At 41.3% G+C, this 10,147-nt stretch overlaps 1 protein-coding gene across 1 annotated transcript in view; it reads left to right on the plus strand.

Moving 5' to 3' along the window:
• MAN2A1 (mannosidase alpha class 2A member 1) overlaps nucleotides 1-10,147 on the plus strand; it is a 305,918-nt gene that overhangs the window by 15,936 nt on the left and 279,835 nt on the right. Inside the window, exon 2 of the mRNA XM_019517247.1 lies at nucleotides 2,008-2,268. Within this exon, the coding sequence (XP_019372792.1) occupies nucleotides 2,008-2,268 (261 nt within the window). The remainder of the gene's footprint in view (nucleotides 1-2,007; nucleotides 2,269-10,147) is intronic.

Consider the following 10,147-nt stretch of genomic DNA (forward strand, 5'->3'; position numbering starts at 1 on the left):
TTCTGTGAATTAATTGCATGTGTAGACATGCTCAGAAAATAAGACGTTAACATTGGTATTAGTAACAACACTGTATCAGCTATACATCTGCAGTTCTGGACAGTTTTATAAGTGGTGTAGCTTTTTCTTTTTTCTTTTCTTTTTTTTTTTTTTTGTTATAAATTTTACAGATATCTTAGTTATCTTCTTAAGGTTCTGTGGCCTATATACCAGTTAATTTAACCTGGCCAAATATCTCGAATATTTGGAAGGATAGAAAGTTGGTCATTGTTATTATGTATAATGTAAATAAACAGTATACTGGCAGAACATGAAGTAGCTGGCACATTATAAGTGGTTTGGGTAGCAATAAGTAGATGTCTGTTCTGCTCTGCTACGTTCTGGTATTTGGTATTACTAGAAGATTAACTTAAACAGGCTGAAGGAATACACATTACAGATATGCAATAGCCCTTAAAATTAAAAGGTGAGCTAGTAAGCTTTTAAAATCAAATCTACAGGTTTGTAAAGACGGATTGTTATAAAGGCTAAATGTCATGGAAATGGCTGTATAGTGGTGTCAAGGTTATTTTGTCTATCAGGATAAGCGTTAGTTCTTTTAACTATAAAAAAGTGAATATTCAAGGCTTTTAAAATGCTACTAATTGCATTTTAAACAAGAGACTTGGTACAATTAGGCCTCCTCAAACTGAAATACAGAAATCTGGACTATTTTGACAAATGAAGAAAATAATTGGGGCCTTAAAAAGGATGTGAGAAGGGGATGCCTCAAGAGAGTGGTGGTAGGAAACATTCTCCTTATAGTTTTACCAGTGTTTTAGGAATTAACTGCTCTTTCTGCCATTTAAGCCTCTGATCTTATGGGACATTGAGACTTCATAAAGTACCATAAAAATAAGAGTAGCACTCGCAAAAATTGAGCAAGACTCCTGGTTATGGCTCTTCAGAGCAGGTGTGTTGAACAATTGAGATAGCAAGGTACTGCTAAAATGTGAGCACTTAATTCATAAACGCTAGTACAGCATCGGATAAAAGCGTTCATTAAAAAGGATTCATTAAAATAAAGTTGTTGTTTTAAAGCATTTTCATCTTGTTTAGCGTTGTGTTAGAAGTCTGAATATATAGACTTTGTTGTTGATAATTGTGGAAGTTTTTTTGTTGAAATGTTATAATGTTTTGCATATATTTGGGGTAGGTCAATAACTTACTAGTTTAAATTGCCTTTTATTGTGATGCTAGTACCTGTGCCCCCAGCGCATGAGTGTGGCTTTGCTGTTTAAGAGATTGAGGAAGTTACTGAGCAAAAATGTCGATCTATGAACAATTCTTGTACCTATCTAAACAAGGCAATTTTCAGTTTTTGCTTCATTATTAGCCTCTTCTGTTCTTTGTCAGTTATCTAGTGGGTTTCTTATACTCAAAGAAAACAAGTACCACTTTTTGTTTAAGTGTATATTTAAAATTCAGAAAGGATAAAACTATGACATTTCACATTGAAAGATCATTTTAGATGTAGAAATTTATGGACTATTTTAATTCCACTTAAGAATTTAAGTAATTCCATAAAAAACTGGCTTTCACAGTTACTTACAGATATGCCAATAAATGAAAAGGCTAGGAAAAAATGATGGGAAATGAAGTTTAAATCAGACATTTCTGACTATATGTATTTGTATTTATTTTCTGTTATCAGTTTGGTACTTGAAACATAAAATATGACCTTTGGGACTCTTTATGTTGTTGTTTAAATATTTGTAGCATGAAGTCATGTTTATAAAAGAAAACCTGTTTTGGTTTTGTTTTTTTCTCTAGACACAAGATTTTTATATACTAGTTTAAGAAACTTTCCTTTCCTTTATTCTGTGGTTCATGTACAAAACAAAGGCATATTTAATATTTTTCCCCTATAAAATACTGGTTCAGTAGAATTTAAAAATTGAATTCTAAACCTCTAGATTTGGAAGGAGATGATTTGGAGACTAATGGATTTTTTTTTTTTAAATACAGGGCCAGCTTTCAATATTGCAAGAAAAAATAGACCATTTAGAACGTTTGTTGGCAGAAAATAATGAGATCATATCAAACATACGAGATTCTGTGATCAATCTGAGTGAATCGGTCAAAGATGGTCAAAGGAATCCAGAGGCCATAAATTTCAGTCAAGGATCCTTCTCAGAACTTCTTCCATCTGCTCCAGTTTCCCTTGCAGTTGATCCTGAGGATTGCTCATTTGCATCAAAAAGTGGAAGTCAGGATTCAGATGTACAGGTAAGAAGCATGTGAATGAATATTAACCGTTCTGCCCTGGTCATTTTTCATCCCCTGCCATCTCCCCCTTAAGCTCCTTAGTTATAATCAACTTTTAATTTCCCTGAAGAGTTTTCCTGCTACCAGTACGCTACCTTAGTTGTAACTTAAGTCTTTCCAGTCCAAGGCAGCATGGAGCTGCTTTTGGTGCTGGTTATTATGTTTCAGTTAACTGAAGAGTATACTTCATCACACTTTCCCTTCATGTTCTTCCTGTTGGTATACATCTTAGTGGTGTTAGCTCCTGCCATACTGCCCAAAAATTTAATCAGGGTATGACAGCTCTGTAGAACACTACTATTTGGTTATAAAACCTCCCATCTGATGGTTTGAGCTCAGATAATTTACTGCCAAACATTAGAACAGATTATACTTTGGAAAGAGAGTATATTTTAATACATTAACTTTCTTTTTTTTCCTCCTCTTCCCAAACTTTTATAAATTATAACAATCAAATGGAAATACAGAAATTGCTTTTATGTGCTGCTTTTACAGATGAGGAGGTGTGTGGATTTTTTGGAAGAGGAGATGAGATGTGTGACAGGGGATAGGAAAAAAATCTTTTTCACTTTTGAATACTTACTCAAAAATTGCCTCAAAACATTTTAGGTTGAGGGGTTGTTTTTTTTTTGTCATGAAGTATCTATTACTTCAGTTTACTTCAGTATAGGCTGAGGGGATTTGCCATCTTTGAAAGTCAGGCTCTTTAAAGAAAAAAAAAAATTGATGCCTTTGATATGCATAGGATCTTTGAATTATCATTGTGCTACTGTTTTAAAGAACAGAGAGGACCCTTTGTGTGCTACATGAAGTCTCGTAACCGTATTATTATTCTGGAGGGATGGTGTGGATATCATGAGCATTCATAGATGAAGTTGGTGCTCAGTTCAAACCCTCTGAGGGGAGGGGAGGGCACCGGTCTGAGAGTTGAGGGGGATGTTCACAGCTACCAAGAGGAGGGGCAGGGGAGAGGAGAGGCATGGGTTCTCAGAGTGGTGGGTGGGGAGAGGCCAGCCATACGCATATCGGAAACTCCTAGTAAGTTGCATTCGAGTAGCTGCTGCTCCAGCTGTTGCTCTTAAAGCAGCAGCAGCAGCCAGGAACTGTTTGGGAGTTTTCAGCATGGGCGTGCTGCCAACGTGTGCACTTTACTGGGGTAGGGGGTAATTCTGGCACCCCTCCTAACTTGGACCCTGAGGCAGGTGTCCATCTCACCCACTGCTAGTTACACTACTGTTCATAATTGCTGTATGCAGATTTTAAATTGTCAAGTCTAGATCACTCAGATGAAAAACATCTGGAAGTAGGGGAGTTTTAACAGTAGGAAGGAGAGATGTTGGGCTCTAAATGGACTAAATGCAGACATGAAAATATTTGTAAAATCATATTAAAATGTTTATAAGCTCTTCAGGGATGCTGGCAGTTAATCATACTATTACTTCGCATATATATAAATAGCCATTTTTCAAAATCAGCAATGTACACAAGCATCATCACCAAAAATCCATATTACATTCAAAGCTTTATCTTAATACAAAAAAAAAAAAAGACACTGTTGAAGTTATAAATAAATGTCAATGACCACATTGGGGATTGGTGAGAGAAGCCTTTAAGAGTGTTGTAGTCTTAAAAAAGATGTCCAAGCTGCAAATATTCATTGAATTTTGAGGCCACATGGGTGTATTATGATAAATTTATTCTGACATCTTGCAGGGCTATAGAATTTCACCAAGTAATTCAGATATCCTCTTAAGCATATCTCCATTCTTTTAACAAAACATTTATTTTAACACAAATTTTTGGATTTAAAGACTTAAATGATGGGGTGATAACACCAGATTGGAACTTCATGTTCGGTTTGGTTATTTGCCATGACCTTCCCTTTGTTATACAATCACTGCTCCTGCAAGTGTGATTCTGCAGTATTTGTTTTAAGATATGACCTTACAGTTGACTGTGTTAATTCAGGGTTTTTTCAGTGAGACTAGCTAACTGGTACAGATTGCTCACGTACAGTGGTGCCTACCTCATCCCCCTCCCAGGTGGGGCTGGTCTGCAGGCTGGATGAGTGGTCTGGGGCCATGTCATCTGGCACAGAGGGCTTAGAAATTGGTAGTGGTAGTAGTGTTAACTGTTCTGGCTTCTGGAGCCCCAGCAGCTGCCACTCCTTCCAACACCAGATTTCCAACTTGATGGATCAGATGATGTGATTCCATGCTGTGTATCATGATTCCATGCTCTGCAGGCCTTCCCATGAGTCTGGACATTTGGGGGTGGGATGAGTAGCATTACTGTACTTACTTTATTCTAAGGTGATTTTTTTTTTCTCTATTTAGCATGGGCGGGGAAATCTCCTCATCTTAGAATTTAGTACAAGGGAAGTGCAGGGGCAGGTGGCTGTTGTGGCTTGGGCTCCAGCCTCTGCCTGTGTGACTGGAGATGTAGCCACAATTGCTGCCTGATTCTTCCCCTCTGTTGCTTCTGCACCCTGTCATCTCCCCACTGTCACCTCTTTCCCCCCACATCTCCCTACCTCCACGGCCTCAGCTCCTCTTCCCTTCCTCCCCACCTTTGTTCTGTGCCAGCAAGCTCTGTGCATGCTGCAGCCTGGGGCACTGAGCATGGCCCTAGCCTGGTCTTGTAGTAGTGGGCTAGACTAGAACTGTGCTCAGTGGATGGGGATGGAGCCTCCTGGCACAGAGCAAGGGTACATGTTGCGGGAGGGAGGGGAGGAGGAAGGGTGGGGATAGAGATGCTGGAGGAGAGGGGAAAGGGCAGCAGCAGAAGCTGGTGTTGGGGCAGGAGAGGTAGCACAGTGGGAAAGGGAAAGCTAAGGCTGTGGCGGTGGCAGGAAGGTAGGCACAAGCAAGGGGCAAGCTGATTGACCTCTTTGCTTGACTGCCCCATTTGCCCTTGTAGCAGTGGGGGGAAATGAAATAAAGACAACCCCTGAATAATTAGATTCTATACATGGAAAATTATAACAAATTTATAAATTTTCCATGTATACAGTGGCGATGTGTAGCGGGTGCATGGGGGTACACGTGCACCCCCTGAGAGCTCTGGTGCACCCCCTCTGTCAGAATTCCCCACTTAGGCGATGGGTGGGGGGGGAGGTGGGAGCACTGGTACCCCTCCTGAGAGTACCAACTGTGGAGTAGGGGTGCCAGGAGAAGCACTCCTGGCACTTCCGGGTGCACCCCTGGCCTATCCAAGCATGTTGCTGGCACTTCCAGGTTGGCGCATGTCTGGCAGGTCCGCATGATCAGTCACGGGGGACCCCCTCCTCCTGATCACTGACTGGCTGGTGGAGGGCAAGTGCCCACCCTGACTCAGGAGGCACCAGTCGCCCATGCACGTATATTTAATTTAATGTTAATATTTAATTATTGGAGGGTTGCCTTAAATTCAGGGTTGTCTTGAATTCATGTAAACATGGTAATCGCTGCATCACCAGAACCTGCAGCTATCAACACTATCATGCCACCGAATTTCCAGACCCGTGGGGTATCTCCATCATCCCCGCCATGGTGTGATTTGTGTTTTGTTACCGTTTATTCTTTACCACTTTGCATATTATTGTCATTTGCAAACTCCATCAGTGATTATTTAAATTCTTCTACATCTTTGACAAAGATATTAAATAACTTTGGATTGAAAATATTGCTGTAGAGAAACCCCACTAGAAATGCCGATATTGGATCATGATTCTATGTTTATGGTTACTTTTTGAATTATGTTTATTGCATCATGTCCTAGGTGAAATGCTTGAGAAAAGTGTGAATATACTGTGTGAGCATAACTTACTTAATAAACTTGCAAATTTTTTTTTAAATGAATTTGTTTGAAAAGACTTTTTTAATGATTAAAATTTGTTGGATGGCATTAATTTTATTATCCTATGACTTTTTACTGTATCAACCTTTCCATTTTTGTCTGTGATTGTTGGGCTAACTACCTTATGGTTACCTATATCATAAAAAGATAAATGGTTTAGACCATTCTTGGGCTGTTTCTTTTAAAATTCCTGGGTATAAGTTTGCCTGGCTCTGCAGTCTTAGAAGTATTCAGTTTTAAATCTTGCTTTTTAGTGTCCTACTGTTCCAGAACAAACTAGGGAAGTAACTGGATAGGCAAGGGTGTCATGCTAGGAGCTTAAAAATCTCCCAGAAGAGTAAGCGAGAGAGGAGCTCCCACAGAGCAAGCATTAAGCAAAACAGCTTACTACAAAGAGGAGCTAGACTGCTGTTCCTGGGCCAAAGACAAAGGACTCCCCTCCTTTTACCCGGGGCAGAAGCATTTTGTTTTGTTTATTTGTTTGCTTGTTTGCTGCCTAAATACTGTGAGTTATTTGGGAGGACTAGCTGAGTGGCTTCTCATGGAGCAGAACCTGCCTGCAGATGCCAGCAGGCTGGGTAGCTTGCTACGTGTGCACTTTAAACCTCATTACAGTATATTTAAAACCTAGAAAATGAACCATGAAAATTAATGTAAAAGTTTTCATTTCAGTAGTCATCCTTGTAACTAGTACAAAAATTAGTCCAAAACACATTTGTATACGTTTTAAGAATATACTTACATTATCACCTTTTATTTCCTTGCAAAATAATTTGATTTACAATATGTAACCTGTATTTTTTCCAAGTTTTTCAGCATTTACTTTGGTGCTTCTCAGTCAGGATGAGTTTGTACACACAGAAAGCGAGCTTCGGACAGGGGCAAGCAATTATTTTGGGCAGGGGGCGGCTTACTGAGTTTTGGCAAGCCATTGAGGATCACATGACAGGCAGCTAGGGGCAGATAAATATTAATTTTCTAAATTTTTGAGGGGCCCCGCTGGCTGCATTTTGCCCACCTCTGGCTTAGGATATATGGATGTTACAGGGCAAAACTTGAAAACAGGAACCAGCAGCCAGAATAGCTAGTACTAGTTTCAGGCCAGTACCATACAAATAATTCTTCATAGAAAGATTTTCCTTCAAAAGTCTTTGCAGCTCTCTTTGGATGGTATTGTGTGGAGCAGAGTTCAGTTTCTCTTCAGACTCCTTAATTTGGTCTACAGCAATCCAAATGGGACTTTTTCCAGTAACAGTGTAAATGTCCTCAGAGTTGTAAAATATGTCAAGATAGGTTTTCTTACAGTTGATTAATCTAGACCATGCCGATTTGAAATGGTATTTGTCTGAGGAACAAGAAAAGATGGATTATTTAGTCTGTTCTGAAGATTATTGCTGAGTACCATACCTCTACAGAAGCCAGCAGTAAGGAAGAACTAGACTTCTGTTCAGAAGAGTTTGTATGGTTTCACTTTTTTCTTCACTTAAGACTAGTTCTTAACTTTTATACTAGACACCCCTTGGAAAATGTCAGCTCTTAGTTTATGCTCATTTGTTGAGTAAAGAAAAATGAATAGAGCAATTCTTCTGTTGCAAAGAATTCAGAGTCAGGGAGCCGCAGCGCCCAGGTTCAAAATTCCTCTCTTGGGAGGCAGTTGGCTGCTAGTTGTCATATGTTGCTGGATCTGGAATTTTTTTCATGTGGAGCTTGCTATCCATGTAGTTGACACAATAATTTTACCATTGGTTGTAAACATAGCATCAGCTGCAATCTATTGCCATAGTAATACTCTTTTAGATTTATCTTTTGGTGTTATTAGCAATAAACAGCTAGCACCAACTGAAAGCTCTCAAATAACGTTAGAGTAATGAAAAGGAAAATCTCACATAAACAGTACTGCGGTTTCTCCACTGAGGCAATCTGTCTTACTGAGTTTACTGTTGTAGTACTTTGTGTGGCATCAGGTGTACGTGAGACTACACAAAGTTATTTGAACTTTCCAATAAACCTGGTAGACTGAAGAAAAGAAAAGGAAGCCTTGTGAGCTCCAAGGGGTTGGAAGTCTATCTGTGGGGAGGACTGCATCCGAGTGGAAGAGGCTGATGGGCAAACCTGATTAGGCTTTATCTACATTATATGTTGGGCAATATTATGGGGCTTTTCAGCTAGAAATGACCATATTGGAAGTTTGCAAAAGTAACGTTCAGGATTGTATATGCATTAAAAGCATGCATAATGAAAAGGAAAGTTTATTTATTTATTTTTTTTTTTAAGCCCTTGAAAAGTAATATATTATCCTTCAAAATGCAAATGTATGTCTTCTGTGCTTTAATATTATCATTATACACAAATTCCTCAAATATGCATGTATATGCACTAGAGGTGCACAGATATATCGGTCCATATTGTGTCAGCACCGATAAAAGGAAAATTGACATCATCGGTGTGAGGAAAGAGAAGAGCCCCAGGGAAATAAATTGGTCCCACCTGAATTGCAAAGAACTCTGCAGGGCTTATTCTTCACCTGGTGTTTCAGGAGGGGAGGGGGAGTCAGCTGGAACTCCAAGATAAAAGGAGACCCGGAGCAGACAAAAGAGGAACACCAGAAACCGGAAGTGGCTGACTCAGGCAGCGAGATGGCAGGGATACCCGAAGGCACTCAGAAAGCAATGGAGATCAGGTTTAAAAGAAGCAGCTCTGTGGAGGGAGCTGCCAAGGGAGAGAACCCTGAAGGAAATGCCCAGAGAGAGGGGGGCAGTTAGAAGGTACTATAAAGACCCTAATAGCAGGGCTGAAGAAAAAGGGAACCATAAAGTTGGGAATATAAAGTCAGAGAAGTGCCAGTTTGTTTTTGTTCTCCTTTTCATTAGAGTGAGAGGGAAGTCATCCCAGATAGATAGTGCGTTTGCAACTATCTCGACAACTGGCCAGTAAAAGAAATGGCTAGGATTAATGGCAGGTCTGTGCAAGGCTCCAAACTGGGTAAAGTACAACCAGGCCCATCGGAGCTATTGATCGGCCAGACCTAGAGACCCACAGAGCATTTTGTACTGCTCAGAAGCAGATTGTCTAGACTATTGAATTACACCGTCACCTCTTCCATCGGGTGTTAAGGGTTGGTGGAGCCCTCACTACACTAAGACAGATTTCAAGAGCAAAAGTGTCAAAGCCCACACCACCGCAGCATTCTCTTCTCCCGTAACAACAAGTCATGGCAGGCGAGATCGTGGATGTGTGGGAGAGTCCAGCAAGACATTGCGGTGGACTTCAGCTCACTAGCCAAGGTGCTAAAACTGTCTTGGTGCGGAAGACAGCATAAGAAAGAAAGAAAGAAAAAAAGATAAAATCGCTTAGACAAGGCGATGAGCACCAGAGACTGGCAAAAACATAGAACGATAGAGACAAGCCTCTACGCCAGATAGGGGAAGGGTTTTGGGGTGAAAGTCCGCCATTGGACACTTGGCAATTGGCTTTTTTTGGCTGATGTGGCCGATAGTGTCTTTCATAAAACTCACATGAATGCATGTGGTTGCAGCATGCATGTGGCCAGCCCAACAACTTGGAGAGCAGCATCTGGCTGGTAAGTCTGTTGGGGGGAGGGGGCATGGGGGGCAGATTGAGGCCCATGTGGTAAGGAAGGGAGTGCAGCTGGGGCTGTGCTGAGAGGGGGGCTACAGTGAATTCTGGGGTGGCTATAGCTAGAACCCTCCTAACACCACTGCTGGCTGCCCTGAGCACAGCCCTGGCCCAACCCCCTTGCCAGGAAGAGCCTGGTGCCGGCCCCAGCCCACAGCAGCAGTGCAACCTTGCCATGCACACAGATCTGGGGGGCAGACACTCCCCATGGCTCCCCTGGAGATGCACATAGTGACAGGATCCGCCCCCTGGATGAACCGCTCTCAGCTTCGTCCTGCGCCCTGCCCTGGCAGGGCAGCGTCAGTCCCACTCCCTCCCTCACTGCGGGGCCCTCGATCTGCCCCACACTCCCTTCCCCCCCCCCCCC

This window comes from Gavialis gangeticus, unplaced genomic scaffold (assembly GCF_001723915.1).
Source record: "Gavialis gangeticus isolate Ggan-Ray unplaced genomic scaffold, GavGan_comp1, whole genome shotgun sequence".
Classification (NCBI taxonomy): domain Eukaryota; kingdom Metazoa; phylum Chordata; order Crocodylia; family Gavialidae; genus Gavialis; species Gavialis gangeticus.